The 23,069-nt window shown below is 33.9% G+C and overlaps 1 protein-coding gene across 1 annotated transcript in view; it reads right to left on the bottom strand.

Moving 5' to 3' along the window:
* Positions 1–1,902: 1,902 nt before the first annotated feature.
* Positions 1,903–23,069, bottom strand: part of LOC107483630 (uncharacterized) — a 24,616-nt gene continuing 3,449 nt past the window's right edge. The window contains exon 2 of the mRNA XM_052259839.1: positions 1,903–2,127. Coding sequence (XP_052115799.1) covers positions 1,988–2,127 — 140 coding nt within the window. The 3' untranslated portion in view covers positions 1,903–1,987. The remainder of the gene's footprint in view (positions 2,128–23,069) is intronic.

Genomic DNA, 23,069 nt, shown 5'->3' with positions numbered 1-23,069 from the left:
TTTAACGCCGGGCAGTTTTGAGCTGATTTGGAATGCCGGTTTGGGCCATCAAATCTCGAGCAAAGTATGGACTATTATACATTTTTGGAAAGCCCAGAATGTCTACTTTCCAACGCCATTGAGAACGCGCCAATTGGGCTTCCGTAGCTCCAGAAAATCCACTTCGAGTGCAGGGAGGTCAGAATCCAATAGCATCTGCAGTCCTTTTTAGTCTCTGAATCAGATTTTTGCTCAAGTCCCTCAATTTCAGCCAGAAAATACCTGAAATCACAGAAAAACACACAAACTCATAGTAAAGTCTAGAAAAGTGAATTTTAACTAAAAACTAATAAAAATATACTAAAAACTAACTAAAACATACTAAAAACATACTAAAAACAATGCCAAAAAGCGTATAAATTATCCGCTCATCACGCACACGTTGGGTACGCGCACACGTCGCTCCTCGCTGGCTATCTCCTTTAATTCTTGTGCTCCTTGGAATAAAACATACCCATTAATAATTTTTTAAATCTTGAACCACATATGAGAATAAGACATTTCCATCTCAAAATTCCTGGGAATATATTTATATTCCCTCCAACCACACATATCCTTAGAGTAATTGAACTCAAAACTGTAACTAATATAGCAATTTTCTCTATCCAAGCACAAGTTGGAGAGGTAAAGCATTTCATATGAATTTTATTCTGAAGAGTCTTACTTATTCACGTTCATTTGAATTGAATGTGAATAAGTAAGACTCTTCAGAATAAAATTCATATGAAATGCTTTACCTCTCCAACTTGTGCTTGGATGGAGAAAATTGCTTGATTAGTTGCAGTTCTGAGTTCAATTACTCTAAATTTCAAACGTGTATCCAGATTAACACGAGCAAATGGTTCCCCAGCCTGCATTCATTAAGAGAACTAGTTAACCAATGGATGAAAATCTAAGATGTAAATCTTTGTGGCTTCTATGATTCTACCAGAATGCCACACTCAGAATTAGCTTAAGTTTTTGTTTTCCATTTTTTCACCAACGGCAACACTTATACCCTATGTTATTCACATGAATCATGATTATACTGCAAATAAGGACAAAACTTTTCCCTAACTTGAATAACGGAGAAGCGTCTTCCTCGTAGATAAAAATATTTACTAAAGAGTGTTAGAGAATGAATACAACAACAACCACTAAATCTTGTTCTACTAGATGGGTTGGGCTACATGAATCAAATGATACCAAATTGACCTATCATAAAGTATAAAAAACACAGAACTGATCCAAGGGGGAAAGCAAGATAAGTTTCTTCTTTATAAAAATCTAGTAAAGGAACTCAAAACAGAAAATCAGAAGAATCCTGATCTGTATTTAATATCTCATACACAGTTATCCATCTAAAGCAAGTAGTAAGTAGGCAAGTAGCACCCCTCGAGGCTGCTACCTGAACTACCATGCTTATGCTGTGTCCAGAAGCTGTCATGACTCACACCATATGATGATGAATGAACAATTATTCAATCAATCAAACTTTGCTTTCACTTGGTCATCAATACATGACTCATATCTAAGCTCAATGAGCTAACATACACCTAAAATAGAGATTTGAGTAGAACCAAGTACTAGAATATCCTTTCAATGAGATAACACTAATACAAAAATTGGAAGATACATATTGCAAGGAAAGGCGGCAATAACAAGAGAATCCACATATCAGCTAGGTTATAAATAAATAAGGGAAATCAAAAATGCTATGTGAACAAATCCTAGTTAAACCACCCATCAAAATCTCACTTATGTCTCTCTCTCTCTTCTCTCCCATTTTACTCTTTCTTCTCTAATTTTTACTCCCACCTACTTGTATTTATATCTACAAATTTCAGGTAATGCACTAAAATTATGTGTCAGCCTATCTGTCCCGCAATGGATGAAGACAAAAGAATAAGGTCTAAAACTAGTTGGTACTTGATAAAAGGAAAAATGCCATAGATCTCATTGCCTATTATCATGAACATCCTTTTTTCTCATGGTATATCTTAAGTAGTTGAGACCTTTCCTCGGGAAAACATTCCACAAACCTTTTAACGAACAACTCTTCAGAAATAAAAAATGGGTTACTTAATTCATCATTCTTGTTTCTCAGACCTCTTGTGTAATGTCCCAAGCTTCTTTTTTTCTATTATTACTATCCTACCCTTTAATTTTATGAAAATTCTTACATTACCCTTATTCCTCCTACCAACCCTAACCCTAAATTACTAAACAACTTCCACTCTTCCTCATCAACCACAGCCCCCTTCTTTTCAAAACTCACACCAAACACAAATACACCCACGGAGAAAAAAAAAGAAAGAATGGTAGAAGGGGCTGCAGCCTCCACGCCTCGCCACCAAAGTCCTGCTGCTGCCAAGTCGCCATCGATGTCAACCCTAGAGAAAGAGGGAGTCTGCGAGTTGAAGGAAGCTAGAGGAGTGTCGCTGCCATTAGCGTTTTGCGGTGCCGCCATCATGGTCGCCGAGAAGGAGGAGGACCCGCGAGGAAGAGAGAGACGCGGTCAGTCTCATCGTCATCAGATCCATCTTTGCCGATGGAGACCCCGTCGCCAAGCTGCTGCGCCGCCACTGCCACCGTTGGGTTTCCAGGAAGAGGAGCTTGAACGGGAGAGAGAGAACGAGAGAGAGAGTTCGCAGAAAGAGAAACATCACCATACACGAACAGAGGGGGGAGGAGGAACTCACCGGAGGAGAAGGAGACTCGTCACCGTGCCTCTAGTCGCCAGGAACGGCGGTACCGTCGCCGGAAAACACGCCGGAGCTTCCAAACTCACCGGCAACACTACCTTGTCACTGTTCTGGTCTAGCTTCTTCTCTTGTCTGTTCTGTTTTCACCTTATCCCTGCCACCATTTCATTTTTATACCTTGTCCTTGTTTTGATTTATTTTTGTCTTTGTTCTGTTTTGAATCTTCCAGAATTTTATCTGCCTTTGTCTCTGTATTCGATTTGAAATGACTGCCTGGTGGTGTGGTCATTGTGGCTGTCGTGAGATGCACTCTGGATTCGGTCTCTTCGGTCCGTTAGGACCATGCTGTGAGTAGGCTTTACATTTATAACCGTTAAGCTTTTGGTTTATGCTATTACGAGTTTTTAACTATATTTATAAAATTCTTATTGAAGAACTTTGATTTAATTATAATAATTGATTTATTGTAGTTGAATAATTATTTTTATGAAATTCATATATTAGAATTTTTACATGAGACTATATATGTTTGATAAAGTTTTATATTATTTTAGAATATTGATTTTATTCGAATATATACTTTTGAATTATTAAAGTATTTGTTGGCATTCACTTTGAAATTATGAAATATGTTTTCATGATTGAGAAATTATGATTTGAAAATATTTCTAATAAGAAAGTATTATCTGATTGATTTGATTCGATACCTTATATATTTGAGAGATTAAAGATTTATTGTGTTTGAAACTATATGTTTTGAATTAATTTAGGAGGCTCGTATTAGAAAACCGTAGTTAACGACGGTTATGACGTTAACTTATATGCATCTGACTCAGACTCCAGCTAGCAGGGGTGTTGCTAGCCTAACGTGTAGGCCACACGTTAGATCTGTTATTCTGTTAGGACACACAAGAGGAAAGGGCTACCCATAGAGGTGGAGCCGCCATGTGTGGACTTTTGATTTGATTTCTGTATGAGAACTCCCTTATTGATTCACCTATTATTATCAACTATTACTTTCTAATTAATATTACTTTGATAATAATATTTATGTGGTCTCATGTCGATTATAAATTTATTGTCTAGTCACTGAGTTGCAAAACTCACTCCTTTTTTTAAAAAAATATTTTTCAGGATCAAATATTTGACTATGTGAGACTTTCTATTCAAGAGTAACGGTGTGCAATGAGTACCTATTCTTTGTTGAATTTCTAGAAGTTTATTCTCCATATGTCACAGGCAGGATTCAATCATTTTTAGTTATTTTAATTTTTGTTAAAAATATATAACTATTTATTTTAGAGCTTGTAAAATATTTGTAACTTGCTTATTCAACTTATATTTGAGTATGTTAGGCTTGCTATAGGATTATTTTCCTGAACGCCGGTCATGACTCATTTTGGGTCGTGACAAAGTGGTATCAGAGCTTAGGTTTAATCTGTGTAATATGGAGCAAGTGTCCTATGGTAAGATCACAATTGTATAAATAGAAGCGCGCCTATTGTACAAATTGTGACACTATCAGAGGCCTATAGGAATGTCATCCTTCTCTTTTTGTCAATCTTGTCTTTTGGTTCTTGTAATCATGAGTCATCTATCGATTCTTGACACCTCTTTTCTCTTCTTTGTACCCATCCTTGAGTTATTATTTGGTAGTTTTTCTTGAACTTGCTTTTGCAATGACTTTACTTTCGGTTCCGGTTCGCAATTCCTGCCTTGTAGTGAGTTCTAATCTTCCTCGCTTTTGTGAATATTTGCATTAATATTCTTCATCTTCATGTTGTTTTCTATGGTTTTTTATTTCAAGATTTCATCTATTATCTAGAAAATTCGATATGTTTTTGCTGTGAATTATTATCTTATTCCTCTCATAGAACAGTATTTGGATTTGTGGTTTGTGGATTCACTTAGCTGCTAATTGAGATGCTTTATTTTGGATTTCGATAAAACAAGTTTGTTCTTTTTATGTTGATGATCTTTGAAGTTAACATAATTTTGAACCACTCGTGATTCTTTCTTTCGAATCAATAATTTAAAAAAAAACTGTTATTCGGTTGCTTAAGTAGAAGAACTACATGACGAATATATGCATGGAGTGTTATTCTTGTTTGCTAGATTGGAATTATAATATTCTCTGTTTAGGTGTGGCAAAAATTTTTTTGATCTATTAGTTGAATTGAAGATCTTTTCCGATCTAAAAGTTTATTTGAATTTTTTTTGTTTGATAATCTGTTCTGCTATGGCTTTGTTTGTTGAACGTGACTTTTCTTTCAAGGGTACTATTTCTTCTGGGAACCTTCAGGTTCTTCCCTTTTCAATCTTAAGGTTCTTTTGATTCTGAAAACTACAATTCAATGAGTGTATCAAATCGTATAATATCATAGTGAGTGAGTTATCATTTTTACAAGAATTAAAGGACTAAGTAATAATAATTAATTGATTATTCTAATTAGACAAATCAAATAAACAAAGTAAAAGAGCAATAAAAATACCAAAGAGTGAATATGAAGACAATAATGTTGAGAAAGTTAAGGTTTCAGAGATGTTCATTCTCTAGGAAAACAATCATTATGTTCATTTATTTTAGGCATACAAAGATCAATCACGACAAACCATAAATAATCAAACTTCAATTCCTTGGCAATTCAATTCTTCTTTAACCTAATTAATCTCTAATTCTTTAGTCAATTATTTAACAAAAGAGATGAAGCATAAATCTGATTTAGTTTCAAATAAGATTTAACAATAGTCCTTAAATTGAATTTCATGTCACTTATTCAAACTAGTCTTAAACAATTGAAACTTAAAAGAAAGAATGATTTTCAAAAAAATTTTAATCTGAATTTTATGTCACTTATTCAAACTAAAACAATTAAAAATCATAAAACGTCGCACACTCTTTGAAATACGATTCCTAGTTAAATCAAAATGTCGTGAGAAAGAATTTTTAAGTTAATTCCAATATTACTTTTTCCAAAACAATATTTAAAATTCAAAACGAAGTTAGAATGTTTTTCAACAATTCTAAATCTTTAGAGATGAAGAACGAAAACTCAATCATCAATTAGATTAAATCATAAACCTTAAATAAAGTAAAACACTTTGATTAATAATCCATAAAAAGATGAACAGAGCTCCTAATTTAGTTGCTCATGATGCAAAGAAAAACAAAAATTTTATATTCAAAAACGACTGGGAGAAGAGTGAAGTCACGTAAGTGTTTCTCTTCTTTAAATACTAACCATAAACTTAATTATTTTAGAATTCAAACAAAATTAAATTAAAACAAAATCAAATCTAAACTAATTAATGTTTTTCAAATCTCAAGTCAAGCTATAGATAATTTTTCATAGTTGCCAATCAATGCTTCAAATCATGAGACTTATGTTCAAGCTTCAATCATCAATTCAAGTGCTTTAAAGGATTGGAGATTAGTGAAAAAATAAGAAAGATAATTGAAGGATCCACAAGCCTTGAAAGTGGCCCATAAGTGATACGTGAGGCACAACATAACTTGTGTTAAGTGCAAGCCCAAAGTAGAGGTATTGAAGGCCTCTGTGATGCTACATGAGGCGCACCAATAGCCACGTGAAGCGCAAGGAGGGGGTGTGAGGTGTAATAGAGGGGAACGTAAGGTGCATAAAGGAAAGGCAGCCCCTGGAGATGAGGTTAGTGGCTGTGTGAGGTGCAACCAAGGCCAAGTGAGGCGCAGTATAAGCTGCGTGAGGCACACCAATTGGTGCTTGAGTCGCAGGGGTGAGGGTAGCCCCTGAAAGTAGACTTGAATGCTCCTTTTATCTTTGTCTTGCTTGTTGTTATTACTTGCTCTTTTTTTAAAATATCCTTGTATTTAGTATTATGGTTGCTTGCTCATTTTCATCTTTGATCTTGTTTATTTTTAACACTTTCTTACACATACCAAAATTCAAAACAGCTTCAAAAAATATTAATTAAAAATATTAAAATATTAACTAATAATAAAAAATCATTGATTTTTATTGAACGAAATACTAAAAAAAAATTAAAGATACTCATGCATCAGATACTTTATCTCTATTAAATCAACAATATAGCTGTTATGTAACTCAAAAATCAAGAGTCTAACATAAAAATAATTTTACACCAAGAGACCAATTAAGTCCTTTATGAAATGAAAAAAGTAAATTGTAGTGTTCATTATTTTAATCAACTTCACATAAAAAATCATCATCATCATCATACTCTTAATACTCATCACCAATAAAACATAAATTAGTTGTTCATGATGTAAAGCAAAACAAAAACTCTCGGTTCAAAAATGGTTAGGAGAAGAGTAAAGTCACATAAGTGTTTCTCTTCTTTAAATACTAACCATAAACATAATTATTTTAGAGTTCAAATCAAATCAAATTAAAACAAAATTAAATCTAAACTAATTAATATTTTTCAAATTTCAAGTTAAATTATATATAATTCTTCATAATTGTCAATCAATGCTTTAAATCATGGGACTTGTACTCAAGCTTCAATCATCAATTCAAGTGCTCTAAAGGATTATAGATTACTGAGAAAGTAAGGAAGATAATTAAAGGATCCACAAGCCTTGGAAGTGGCCCATGAGTGGTGCGTGAGGCGCCGCATAGCTTGCGTGAAGCGCAAGTCCAAAGTGGAGGTATTGAAGGCCTCTGTGATACTACGTAAAGCACAAAGAGAGGGTGTGAGGTGTAATAGAGGGAATGTGAGGCGCATGAAGGAAAGGCAGCCTCTGGAGGTGAAGTTGGTGGCTACGTGAGGTGCAACCAAGGCCACGTGAGGCGCAGCATGAACTGCGTGAGGTGCACCAATTGGTGCCTCAGACGCAGGGGTGAGGGTAGCTCCTAAAAGTGGACTTGGATGTTCCTTCTATTATTCTCTTGCTTGTTGCTATTACTTGCTCTTCTTCTAAAATCTCTTTGTTCTTTAGTGCTATAGTTGCTTGTTCATTTTCATCTTTGTTTTTGTTCATTTTTTAATATTTTCTTACACATATCAAAATTCAAAACAAGTTCAAAAAATATTAGTTAAAAGTACTAAAAGCTTAATTAATAATAAGAAATCACTAATTTTGTAAAAGAAATACTAAAAAAAACAACTAAAAATACTCATATATCAAATATCTTCTCTCTATTAAGTCAACCATGTAGCTGTGATGTGACTCAAGAGTCAAGAGTCTAATATAAAAATAATTTTGCACCAAAAAACAAATTAACGGCTCATTTTTATTGATATGGAGGCTATGTGTGTGTTATATCCGGATATGGAGTCATGAAAGCGCAATACAAATATGTGGGGCAGCTTTTTTGTTAATGCCAGGTCCAACAACTCGGATGGTGCGAGTTGTTTGAGCTTCATATTTTGACCAGCAAATCGGTTGGTACGATTTGAGGAGGAAGAGATGCTGAAATTCTGGATGATGGAAATCGTACCATCCGAGTTGCTAGAAGTGTGGTTTTTTTGTGTTGTTTTAGGAAATTGGAGGGTCCAACATGCAATTTTTTATTATTTTTTTGAATTCAGTAAAGGTAATCGCATGGTCCGATTTGGTTGGCAGTTTAAATAAATATTGGTGAAAAGTGGATCAGAACAATAACTCTCTCATCTTCTTCGTCTCCTTCTTCAACGGTCCTCCTGGTTTTTAGTTTCTCTGTTTCGTCACTTGTTTAGTAAAGGAGCCAAAAATCCAAACCTCAAGTTTATGAGTTTGTTAATGTGATTGAGAGAAATGAGTGACAGAGTACTATTGAAGGTGTATTATTTTGGTCAGATTTTGTTACAAACATCTGAAAGGGTAACATTTGTTTGTGAAAATCCGTTAGATTTGGTGATTCCTTTTTCAATCTTATTTGAAGAGCTCAAAGGTGTGATCTGTGAAAAGATTCATTCTGAGAGGGCAAGAAGGATATCATGTATTCTATACAGAAATCCTATACAAGTGTTTGGTGGATTCGTCCAGTTTCAAACCAAATATGTAACGGACGAAGCGAGGATGCAAGATATGTTTTCCATGTATATTGAAAATCGGAGTCAACTCTCGTTCATCGAGTTGTATGTTGAGTTTGAGCAATCTGAGGCCGATCAGAATATTCTAGGGGAGGATTACAATAGTGACAGTGAAGAAGAGTTCGAAAGCAACTACGAAGTTGTTGGTCCAGATGGAGATGAGGTGACGGAGCTATGGCTCCGGATGTGTCTGATATGGCAACTGCACTGGCAAACGATGTGCCGTTTGAGGAGCCATCATTCATGCAAGTATTGGATTTGGAAGCCATGCATGTTCCGGAGTTTTCGATTATACCAATGCAGGTACGTAATTCTCCGTATTTATACGAAAGATTAGAATTTTTTATTAATTTATGTTGATAGCTGGACCAAGTAGCTAACTTAGGTTTGAAAATATACTCGATCAGTACGCATTTTTGTTTACCTATTGGTGTATTTAACTTTAAGATATTAAATTTATAAGAGAGTTATTGATTTACTTGAATATAAATTAGAACGTATTGGTTAAGTAGTAAATTAGTTAAATATCCGTTAATATTTATTAGTTAAATTAGTAAATTAAGTAATTATAAATTGAAATTTATTAGTAAATCAATAAAATTAAAATTGGTTAAATTGGATTTTATTAAGTAAATATACGTAAATTAGTTAACTTAAAATTCGTTAAGTTGGTTAAATTTAGGTAAATTAAAATTAAGTCAATATAAATAGGAATTTATTGGTAGATTAAGTAAATATAAGTAGTATATTAGTTTAATTATAATTTGTTAAGTTGGAAGTTATTAAGTCAATATAAGTTACTTAAATTAAAATTTGTTAAATTGGTTAAATTTAGTTAAATTAAAATAAAGTCAATTTAAATAGGAATTTATTGGTAGATTAAGTGAATATAACTAGTAAATTAGTTTAGTTAAGATTGGTTACGTTGGAAGTTATTAAGTCAATATAAGTAAGTGAGTTAAATTAAAATTTGTTAAATTGGTTATAAATACAATTAAATTAAAATTAAGTCAATATAAATAAGAATTTATTAGTAAATTAAGTAAATATAACTAGAAAATTAGTTAAATTAAAATTACTATCTGTTAGTAGATTAGTTGAATACAAATAAGTATTTGTTAGTAAATTATTTAAATATAAATAGTTTGTAGGGTTTTATTATAATTGATGTAGTAAAAATTTGTGTTACCTTTATATTCGAATGTTTAAATATTTGTGTTTTTTAATTTGGTTGCATGGCTGTCCTGGTGGCAGAAATTTCTTTTCTTGCAGATGGTGAATTTGCCGTTGGTATGGAATTCAGTTCCAAGGAAGCTGTTATTAAAGCGATAAAAGAGTATACTATACGAAGAAGCGTAGATTACCGGGTGTATGAGTCTGAGCCGTTGACATTTTATGCGAAATGTACACAGTATGGGTAAGGGTGTGATTGGCTTATCCGGTTAGCATGATTAGCCAGAAGTACTGTTGGGTTATAAGGAGGTATAATGGCAGTCACACATGTACCAGAGCCACAATTTCCCAAGATCATTCAAAGCTGGATTCGACCACGATTGCAGAAGCAATTAAGCCGTTGGTCGAGGCTGACCCCACCTTAAAGGTAAAATCAGTTATAGCAGAGGCGCAATCGAAGTTCAACTACGCCGTTAGTTATCGGAAAGCATGGTTGGCTAAGCAAAAGGCAGTTGAAAAAATATTTGGAGGTTGGGAGGCATCGTACGAAGCGTTGCCTATATGGTTTGAAGCCATGTGTCACAAGGAGCCGTCAACTGTTGTTCATTTTGAGACTATGCCTGCATACCAAGGCGATGACTTGGTGACTGATATTTGGGTATTGCATCGTGTCTTTTGGAGTTATTACCCCTGCATTAGAGCTTTCAGACATTGTAAGCCAGTTGTCTAGGTGGATGGGACTCACTTGTACGGAAAGTACAAGGGTTGTCTACTAGTGGCGGTGTCACAGGATGGTAACAACAATATCGTACCAATTGCATTTGCAATTGTGGAGGGAGAGACTTCAGATGCGTGGCACTTTTTTCTGAGTAACCTTCGTCAGCATGTTGTCACTCGGGACGGTGTGGGACTGCTATCCGACCGTCATGAATCCATAATTGCAGCTGTGGAAAGGAGTAACGGGGCATGGTCACCTCCGAGAGCCTTTCATATGTTTTGCATCAGGCATATAGAGTCGAATTTTCTGAGAAAATTCAAGGCGCCGTACTTATAGAAACTGGTCGTCAACATAGGTAACACTCAGAATAGTTAACTAATTTAGTATCAGATTTCCATTCAATTCGTGTCTTTACCTCTATTGTTTTAAATATTTCTTTATATCCCGCAGGATATTCGAGGACGGTGCGGGAGTACGAGGTGCGTTACCAACGTTTACGAGAATGGGGGGAGGCTTACACTGACTGGTTAAACCGAATCCCCCGGGAACAATACGCGTTGGCATTTTATGGTGGATATCGATGGGGTCATATGACGACAAATCTAGTCGAATACATCAATTCAGTCTTGAAGGGCGCACGCAATCTCCCCGTGACTGCCATTGTGAAAGCAACATTCTACAGGCTGAACGAGTTGTTTACTCGAAAAGGAACGGAGGCGGAAGCCCGGATTAATGCTGGCCATGTGTTTTCTGATGTCGTGACCTCGAAGTTGCATGCAAACCAACTTGCATCAGGAAACATTCAGGTTAGTTGCTTTGACCGGCAGAATGAGGTCTTTGAGATGCGTGAGATGCCGAGTGGACTGGAGTTTGCAGTGGACCTACGTGGCCTTCGATGTGACTGTGGTGAGTTTCAGGTGGACCGGATCCCCTGTCGACATGTGTTTGCATGTTGTGCCAACCAGCGACTGGATTGGCAAGTGTATGTTCATGATATGTATAAGATGGACCAAGTTCGGCGGGTGTACGAGCAAGGTTTAGGCCACTAGGTAACCCCACTACATGGCCTGCTTACAACGGACCTCAGTTCATCCCAAATCCGTTCCTAAGACGTGTCGGGAAAGGTCGGCCAAAAATGACGCGCTTCTTGAATGAGATGGACACGCGAATGTTACGTCAGCCTAGGCGATGTACGATATGTGGAGCTGAGAGACACAGCCGTGGCAGATGCCGTCAGCAGGGTGGTGCAAATGCCAACAGAGATCATTAGTAGATTCTTATTCTGAGATGACATTATATATGTGGCATTATATGGTTTTTCATTAGTTGTCCATTTGAGTTAAGCAAGTATGATATATGTAACCTGTTCTGTAGCATTACTCTCCATCTGTAGCATTTTATAGTATAACATGAATTAATACATAGTCCACATATTTAATCCCTGCAATAAGTTCATAAATACATAAATTCTCTAAACAAACCATCTACTAAAACATAGTTCATAGTCCAAATTATTAATACATAAATACTCTATACAAACCATAGTCCAGATTATTATTAATACATAATAACCCTAAACCCTAAATAGTACAAGTCATGCATACATAATGACCAACACATGCAATGCCCTTGTAAACATTGTGCACATTTTCTAAAGCATAAAAAAGAGTATTACACCACAACTACTTTCTCATTGTCCACTTTACATCATTCACTAAGTTCTTGCATTTTTTGCGGCCTTTTTGAACACAGATGGCGTGTAGCGATTAGCGCTACGACGTGGTGGATCAATCCTCAGATTGTAACCTTTGCCTTTGTCATCTGGAGTTTGTGACCGGCCTGTATACAAAATAACAACAACAATTAAATATGATGACATAAGGTAGTCAAACCAACATGGATGCCACTTATGAACACAAAATGAATAGCAAATCAAACATGTAAAGCAAAATGCGAAGCATAATACCATCATTGCGGGATTCCTCATCCTCATCGAACTCCTCTATTTCGTCCTCGTCATCCGGGTCATCTACTAGATACGCATTAGTCTCTTGCTCGAGTGGGTTAACATCTTCTTGTAGTGGTCCCATGTCAACCCGGTTAGGATTTTGACTATTAAGAACTCCGCGTCCACCAACACTTCTACTAGAGTCAACAGAGACGAACCCTCCGGAAGCGACCGATGAGGTATGGCACGGGAGCCTGGCATCCAATGAATACCTACCTGCCAAGAACTCAGGCTGGTTGCCATATTGTGGTGGTCCTGCATCTCCAGCCATGAACTCAAGCAATTGACTAAAAGAACCTCCTTCTCCGGGTTCAAACTGTGACATACTCCAATATGGTTGAGCCATTGGAAATGACGGGGAGAACTGTGTCTGAGGTACATACTGGCTTGAGAACTGAGGTTGTTCTTATGGAAGTGGCTCCAGTTCCTCATTGTCATTATCCGTATCCTGACTATCCTCATCCATACCCTCACCACTTTCAGCCACATCCTGATTACCCTCATCCATATCCTGATTATCCTCATCACTTTCTTGACCCACAAGATTCGACAAGTTCAAGTGGTCTCTATATTTTGACCGGTACCAGTTCATATAAGTTTCCAATGGATGTTGTGAAGGCATGGGAAGCTCAGAAAGAACGTAGTGATACCTGTTTGTCCAATGCATAACCCAATTTGAATGACTCGGTGTTGTGGCCCAGTTAAGATTCTTAGGACCAGTCAGGACTTTTCCATGCGCCTTGTCCAGATTCTGCTCCTGCTGAGGTACTCCCTGAACTAAACCGAACTGTCGCCTATACCTATCGGTAGCATGCCACTCGATACATTCAAATGACACCAACGGAACAGTAGCGGACCACACAACCGACTGCATATAAATCTCAGGAGGAATTATGTTTGGATCCACGCGATCCACAGTATATGCAACCCACACAAACTGGGAAAAATAAAGGAAACTCATGATTACAACCCAGAATATCAAATTCAACAAAAATGCCTCATAAAAATGCCCGAAACTCATAAATCTTTAATTAAAACACACCTGGCCTTCCTGCAGTTCATCAAAGGCCTTCCTAAAGTGAGCTAGATTCAAATATCTATATCTTCGGTCACCACGCTCACAGTTACGCCACCTAATATCATATATTCAATTAGCTAAACTGAATTTTAAATATAAAGCTACGGGTAGATTGTAACGTAACATTATCTGTTGGCTAGTGGAAAACTGTGTGGTTCTCTCGGGAGCGGCGATAGATATGGCAGTCGGATCCAAGCCCAACCGAGCAGAAGTGTTATTGGACCATCTATTTCCTTACAATTATAACGAGATGCCCTGCACAACCCCCTGTAGAGGTGTGCTAGGCATGCCGAACCCCAACTATAATGTCCAATACTGACAAAATCACGAAGCAAGGGAAGGTACTTCCAGTGCACACCTGCCCTAGATTTATCCCCAAATAAGATCTTCCCGATGAGCAACATAATATGGCACTTCACATACCTCTGTATACTTAATTCATCAGTCAACTGAATGTTTTCTTTTAGTTCCCGAAGCCAAGTCAGTTTTATGTAGCATCCTCTACACTCCGACTTATGCGGTGCCACGCCAAATTGAAGCAAACATTCTGCCTCCAACGCTGAGAAACTACTCATTGTCATCCCAGTAACTGGAAGACCATCCGTCGGGAGACCAAGAATTAGAGCCACGTCTTCAAGAGTTACGGCACACTCACCAATTGGAAGGTGAAACGTATGTGTATTTGGGTGCCACCGCTTCTATTAGAGCATTCACGAGTGCTTTCTGATTTTGTACGACACCAATTTGAGATGCATGATAGAATCCAGTGACTCGTAAATGGTCCTCCACCCGATCGTTGTACCGATCCGGCGGAATTGGATAGTCACAGGTCAACATTCTTAATTTCTACAAAAAAAAAAACAAGTTATTAATCAACTAACAAACTATTGCTAATTTACAACTACAAAGCAATAATTTTTAAACTACAGACACTTATTAACAAAATCTTCACAACTAACTCAACAACAAGTATTACTTGAAACCAAACATCTGTTATAAATTATTTGACTTAACTTGACTAAAACAAATAATTACTACTTCCAAAATGAATTATTAATAACATTAACTAATAGATACAAATACATGGATAATACATACATATACATAGTTTCCAAATCAAATCTCAATAAAATTAGTAAATTAGAGATACTGTTTGTTTTTTTATTTACGATATATCAATAATTTCTCTAAATAATAACATTATTATTATTTGTTTTAATAATTATCTATTAACTGTTACTTAAATAAATTTAAACATATATTCCAAAATTTTTAAAAATATTAATAATTATCCTCAATATCTTCATAAATTCATTTTCTAATAACAATAATAATTAACTTTTCCAACAATGATAATTACAATTAACTACAATAAAGTAACACACTTTTCTAAATTAATACTAATAACTATTCAGTTCTTATTTATTATTATGTCCAACTGTTCATTTTAGTCACAATAACATTTAATAATATCGTAACAATTACAAATAATTATAAATTTATAAAATATTTCAAAAAACAAATTGTATCAAAAAATTAATAACAATTCGGTTTTAATCGTATAATTTATTTTCTAACTATTTTAATATTTCACTTCTTCTTCCGAAATTCTAAAAATTATAAAAAAAAATATTAAACAAATTAAAAAAAAATTGCGTTTCTTTTTTAAAACTGCAAGAACAAGAATATAGCATCATGATCGTTAACACACTAACAATAATAATATTTAACCCACTAATAAAAACAATTTTTTTACAAAAATAGTGAAAAAATTAAAAAAAAAATTAAAATGAATCCTACTCATTCTATGTATATTCCTAAGCTCAGATATTAACAATAACATTAACAACTAAATTTTTAACAATAATAACTATAATTATAAAAATTAAAAAATTTTAACCAAACTTACATAATCTGGCAAACTGAGATAGTGCATAATGTGAAGCTCAAGACAATCAACATCTTTAATTTTATTTCTTTTTGACATTTTTCTATACTCTCCACCATGCACCAACAGCAGAGAAATAAAGATGGCAATGGAGTTTTGGGATTGAAAGTGAAGACTGAATGAGTTAAACTCGGATGGTGAGGTTTTTGTTGCATCCAGCAACTCGGTATGTGGGGCACCGTCTGGGGAGCAGGGGTTGAGCGCCGCGTGTCCACCATGCATCAACTCGGACCCGTCGAATTCGTTGCAACATATCGGACCCTCCGTGTTGCACAATGTGTGTCGCACGGTCCGATTTCCTTTAGGGACTGACACCACAACCATGTTCAGCACCCCCCCCATAACTCAGTTTAACACATTTCAAGGTTCTATATGAAAATTAAATTTGTAAAATAAAAAAAATAAATAAATTGTGGTATTCATTATTTTAATCAACTTCACATAAATCATCACATCATCATCATCTTTACAATTTTTGAACCCTAGCCATAGCTCCTGAAGACTATGCTTTGTCAGCAGACACGAAAAATTGGAGTGATGACGAATTCTATTGAAACTGTGAGTGAAAGGTTGAAGAACATTTTCATATGAACATTTAACGGTCACATTATCATATCCAAGATGCATTATCGTGTCTTCTCCAAATTAAAAATTGATTTTTATCAACTTGGGGACATTAGATGCACGGTAATCATAATTCATGACTACATTCACAGGCAAGTACCTTTTTTCCATTTTTCTTTTACTAATTTACATTTTATAATAAACTCTAACATATGGGAAAAATACAAGTATCTATATCTCATTATATTACATATTGAAAATAAAGAATAGTACTAATTGAGAAAAGAATTCATCACAATATTTAATGAGTTAAATTACAAATATCTATTAGACTCACTAACTTGATATGATAAGAGTAAATTTTGCTAGAGAATGTAAAACCAAATTTTCTTCTTTTTTATTTTACATTAAAGTTTTGGCATGCCCTAAATTTGTGCGGAAAAACTTTTTAAGTTTGAGATACACATTTTTACAATTGAGTTATTAACTAAAATTTTCATTTCTTTAGATAATTAATTATTGGGATAAATAAACTTTTAATCTTCTAAAATTAGCAATTGATCGATAGTTTTGATCTAGACAAAAAAGGTTTTATTTTTTTTTAATATATAGTTTCGGTTCGAATTTTCCAAAAAGTAAGCAAAATTGATCCCTGTTATTATTTCATATAGACATTAATTTGGAAGTGAATACCTATTCTTTAAACCATAAGTATAAAGCTAATATAATAATTTAATTTACTTCTGCTCTTTTAGCAAATGCCACAAAAGAAATGACACACTAAAACATTTATTTAACCCTCAATTGTTATAGTTAAATTTTTATATTTAAAAATGAGTTTAATATTGATACATTAACAGTGTAAAGCGTTTTATATAATTATATAATCATATTTGTTTTTTTAGATTATTATTATTGTAGTCAATATAAAAGTTAATTATTTTTATTAATATAATATTACATAATTAAATACATATATAAAACTACTTTATAGTAATAGTGTATTAAAATTAAATTCTTTAGAAATATATCATTTTAAAGTTTTGATTTTTGAATACTAAACGGTTCATTAAACTAATAAAACTAAATATTCAAAGTCCTAGAAGTTCAGTTAAATTTAATATAATAAAACAACATTTATTTAGAAAATATATTTTCAAATACATTTTTAATAAATTTTGTTTGCTCTTAAATAATAAGACCGGTTTAATTAGTTTACAAATCTTCGTAGATTCATTTGTCACTAATTTTTTTTACTTTAAACCAAACTAATCAAGTAATTAGATTTTAATTATTTCAATTGAACCGAATAATTTAGTACGATGCTTGATTGTATTAAGAGTATGTTTGAAAAGTGGCCAAAACTATTTTTTATTTTTGAATTAAGAAAAATCATATTAATCTTATTTAGTATAATTTTTAAAAGATGATTTTAATTTTTTAAAAAGTTATTTAAGAATCTTTTAAAAGGTAAAAAAATATGATTTTTTTCCTTTTCAAAAGTTGTTTTATCATTCTTATTTATTAACAAGTACTTCTATTCTGTAACTAAAAATTCAAATACAAAATAACTTATTGAGTAGAGTATCATTTTTGTCCCTAACATTTAAGGTAAGTCTCAAAGTTATCCATAACGTTTAAATCGTCTTATTTAAGTCCCTAACATTTCAAAATTGGTTCAATGTTGTCTTGCCGTTGTGGATCTGTTAACAAAATTGATGACGGAACAAAATTGAGACGATTTTGAAACCTTAGGTACTTAAATAGGACTAAAACGTTGGGGACAAAAACGATACATAGAAATAAATTTTAATTTTATCTTTCAATAGTATTAATTTTTTATGGTACATAATTATTTAATTATTTTTAATTATATTTAAGTAAATTATACTTGATCACGTTACTTTCATTCTAAATAAATTTATACTTTTATAAATTTACTTTTAAATATTTTTCGTCATCATAAAATGTTTGTAGAATGACTAATACGTAAACTTGCGAAAAAGAATAAAAATAATACATATACAATAAAGTATAAATTGTACCTTTTGTTTGTAGATCATGCAGATATCAAGAAGGTAAATAATACCTTTATTTCTCTTATTCCGAAGAGGGAGGTTCTTGAGAATTTTAGTCATTTTCATCCTATTGGATTGTGTAACGTCTCTTATAAGATAGTCACCAAAATTATCTCCAACAGGCTAAAAGAAGTCATATCCAAACTCATAAGCCCAGCTCAGTGTAGTTTTATCCCCGGAAGATAAAGTGCTGATAATATTTTAATAGCATAAGAGGCTGTACATTTTATGAGATCTAAAAATGGGACATCTGGTTATATGGCAATCAAGATAGATCTAGAGAAAGTTTATGACAGGTTGAACTGAAGATTCATCTAGGATACTCTTCAGAGTGTAGGTTTACCGCAAAATCTGATCGATTTGATAGTGAGTTATTATTCGTCTGCAGACATGAATCTATTGTGGCATGGGACTCCTTCGGACCCTTTTATTCCTTCTAGGGGTATCCGACAAGGTGACCCCATGTCACCTTACTTATTCATGTTGTGTATTGAACGGCTATCACAAATAATCACAATAGCAGTTAACCATAATATGTGGGAGCCAATCACTCTGAACAGAGGGGTCCGAAATTGTCACACTCATGTTTTGCCGATGACATCGTTCTATTTGGAAAAGCATCAATGGAGTAGGTGAAGTTAACTCGGGTTTTCTTGACTTGTTTTGTCGGTGTTTTGGTCACAAAGTTAACTATAAAAAGTCTTGCGTCTACTTCTTCGAGAATATGAATTTCAGTCGTAAGAGGGAGCTTAGTGAAGCCTTAGGTATGCGACTAACTTCAAATCTGGATAAGTACTTGGGTGTTCCTCTCCTCCATGGTCGTACTAAAACAGAGGACTTTTAGTTTATTGTTGATAGGATGACGAGTCGGCTGAGTACGTGGAAGGCTCATAATCTCTCTCTAGCAGGTAGAGTGACTTTGACCCAATCGGCTCTAGCTTCAATTCCAATCTACATATACAAACCATGAGGATTGCCATGAGGGGTTGTGATAAGATTGATAGTATATGCAGGAGCTTCGTATGGGGAGGTAATAATTTTGGCAGAAAAATCCACTTATTCAGCTGGAAGAAGTTCTGCTCGCCGAAGAAATCTGAAGGCTTGCGCTTTAGATCTGCCAAAGTTATGAATGACACAAATTTGATGAAATTGGCTTGGAATTTAATTCATAATAGAGACTCTCTCTGGGTGCAGGTCTTTCGCAATAAATATAGGCGCGGTAATGATATCATCCCTGTGATGAAGCCTCTTCAACGTGTCTCTAATGCTTGGAAAGATATCTCTCATATTTGAAAACAATTTGAGAGGAACCTTATATGGAGGGTAGGATCAGGTCAGACCGTTGATTTTTGGAGGCATCATTGGATCCCAGGTGTTCATTGCTTGATGGACTTTGCGCAAAAAAAGGTAACAACGGATATGGCAGATGAAAAAGTCTGCGACTATGTTGTGGATAATAATTGAAACTTTGATCGAATAAGTTATAGTCTGGGGGATGATTGGCTCTCAATCTTTGCCTCTATTAAGCTGCCATAAGCGGAGTTGGGTGAGGATTCGATTGTTTGGATGCTAACACCGAATGGGGGTGTTTTTCATCAAGTCAGCTTGTTCTGCCCTTGTCTCCCATACTAGTACTGAGAATGCGAGCCTTTTTACTCGGATATGGAAGTCGGAATCCCCTCAAAGGCTTCACAGTTTCTGCTGGTTGGTAGCGAATAATGCACTTCTAACAAATGATGAGCATGTTTGGAGGAATATAGCTCAGTCTGCTTTGTACAGTGTTTGTGGCAGCAACTCTGAATCTTTACTCCATGTCTTGCGTGACTGTCCAGTCGCATATAGAACGTGGAAGAGCATTGATGATAGGTTGGATCTGGAGAACTTCTTCACCAAACCTCTTATTTCTTGGTTGATGGAGAACTTGTCTTCCCAACTTCCCTTCAAAGGGGTTTTATGGCCCCTTCTCTTTGCTAGTACCTTAAACTTTTGGTGGTTTCGAAGGAATACCTTTGTCTTTGATAAGGATAAAGTTTCGGATGAAAGAAATATTCATGAAATAGCTTCGTATATGGCTCAGAACTATTACAGGGCTCATTCTGAATCTATGTGATCTAGAAGAAGCGTGAAAAATTTTGCAGAGAAGTTTATAAAGTGGCAGCCACCTTCTCCTCCTTTATCAAGCTGAATTTGGATGGCTCCGTTAATGAGGATGGCAGAGCGGCTTGTGGTGGTATCGTTAGATATAGCAATGGTAAGTTTATGGCTTGTTATAGTGCGAATTTGGGTGCTTGCACTGTGACTGTGGAAGAGCTTTGGGGCATACTCTTCGGTCTTGATTTAATCATTAACATGGGACACTTCCATGCTAAAATTGAGGTTGATTCAGCAGTAGCAGTGCGGCTATGTTCTCAAGACTTTGGCAACTTACATTCGGTAGCAATTCTTGTGTGAGTGATAACTAAGGATCAAGTACAACAAGCTCAGTAGTTGGACTCTTCATCACGAATTCAGGGAAGCAAACTCTTGTGCTGATAAATTGGCATCTTTTGGTCATAGTTTAAGCTATGGTTGTCATTTCTTTTCATCATTGTCATCTTGTATTTCCTTGAATTTCTTTGCTGATGCGGTAGGAACGGTTCACTCCAAAATAGTTACTAGTTAGTTTTCTTTTTTTGGGCTTTAGCCCCGTTGTTAATCAATAAAAAAATTTGTACCTTTTATCTCTAATGTATCGAAATTCTTTCATGTTTAATTTAGTTAAATTTTATTTTTAAAAATAAAACATTAAAGAATTTCGATACATTAGAGACAAAAGGTACAATTTATACTTTATTTAAAATTTATTTATATGTTTCGTTTTTGTCCCCAACGTTTTCGTCCTATTTAAGTCCCTAACGTTTCAAAATCCTCTCAATTTTGTCTCGCCGTCAATTCTGTTAACAAATCCCTAACGACATGACAACATTGAGCCAATTTTGAAACGTTGGGAACTTAAATAGGACGATTTAAACGTTAGGGACAATTTTAGAACTTATCCCAAACGTTAGGAATAAAAATAATACTTTACTTTAACTTATTTATAAACTGTTTTTAATAAAATTCTTATATTTTAAGCTTTTTTTTTCTAAAAGAACTTAATTAAATTATTTATTCAAACTCAACCTAAAAACTTTTAAGGCAAACTTCATTCTAAAATAAAAATCTTGTAAAATAAAAAATTAATAAAATAAAAAAATAAAAATTTTTACTTTTGAATTTATAATTTTTATCATATATAAATTTTATTATCTTAATTTTAAAATAATTTTAAAAAAATTTACTTTATCAATTTTTTTACTTTAGATAAACTTAATCCTATAAAAACAATAACTTAATACAATAAGACAAAATCTCATGGCACAAATTACAATACAAGCCTACAAGGTCAAATATAGTGGTCGTCACCCATTAGGCCGAAAACATTAATTTAATTATTAACTGTAAATACGTGATAAATTTTTTTTTTATCGAAAATATGGAGACTCGAACTCGCAACCTTTTAATTGAGTACATGGAGACTATGTCATTTAAGTTATTATTTGGCTACGTGATAATTTATTTATATTTCTTTTCTTATAACTATTCATTCTATAAAAATAAAAATAATTATCTTTTACCAACATATCAATATATAATTATCTTTTACTTATGAAAAAATCAGATTCCCTAGCGACCATACTTATAAAGACTAGATATTATTCGAGAACAAATTTTTTGAAATTCACAGCACGCTTCTCACCAAGTTATACTTGGAGAAGTATTTAGAATGCTAAAGAAGTACTTCAAATGAGTGGAATTTAGAAAATTAGATAGGACAGAATAGTTAAAATTTGGAGCTTTTCTTGGCTCCCAAATCAAAATAGTTTCAAAAACTGGAGTTCTATTAACTCTTTAAGAGAAAATACAATCGTGAAAGACTTTATAGATGAAAACGGAAATAGATAAGGATAGGAGCAGTGGTAAGAGACTCAGAAGGAACCATCCTCATGGCTGGCACGTGAAAAGTAAATTTATCTATTAAATCACATGAGGCTGAGGCTTTAGCATGTTTGATGGGCCTAGAAAGAGTCCGAGAATGCTGCTTTTTTGATATTATTGTGGAGAGTGATAACATTGAGGTCATACAAAATTTTAGAGAAAAAAAACTCAAAGCAATTATTTCAGTACTTTTATTGTTGACTGTTTGCATTTAATTTCTAGTTTTAAATCAATAGAATTTTCACATGTTAAGAGAAATGATAATAGGATAGCTCATGAATTAGCAAATATGGCTCTTACCACTCTAAATACAGTGTGGATGGAAGAAGCACTCCAAAACCTATTCATGAATGATATTGCTACTTTTACCCATAAAAAAAATATATAATTAGATGTACGAATATATTTTTTAGTTATATCATCAATATATTAAAATTAAATTATAAATAGATATAAAACTATATATATATGAAATCATGACTCCCAATTATTAATACTCTCTAACAAAATACATCAAATATAAAAAGGGTAAATTTTTAAAAAACAATTTTTGACGTAAATTTTTTATAAACATGCTAAAAATAAAAGATCTTTTATGCTTAGAAAAATTTTGGCGACGAGTGGCAATTGTTTTTATATTTTTCTCATGCAAGTAGCCAAAATTCAAAAAATATAAAATAAAAAATATTTTTTTATTCAAATAGCCAAAGCTCAACAAATAAAATATAAAAAAGCGGGGGAGGG

This window comes from Arachis duranensis, chromosome 4, assembly GCF_000817695.3.
Source record: "Arachis duranensis cultivar V14167 chromosome 4, aradu.V14167.gnm2.J7QH, whole genome shotgun sequence".
Taxonomy (NCBI): Eukaryota; Viridiplantae; Streptophyta; class Magnoliopsida; order Fabales; family Fabaceae; genus Arachis; species Arachis duranensis.
The sequence above is the reverse complement of the archived record's forward strand: the minus strand, read 5'-3'. Positions and strand labels throughout refer to the sequence as shown.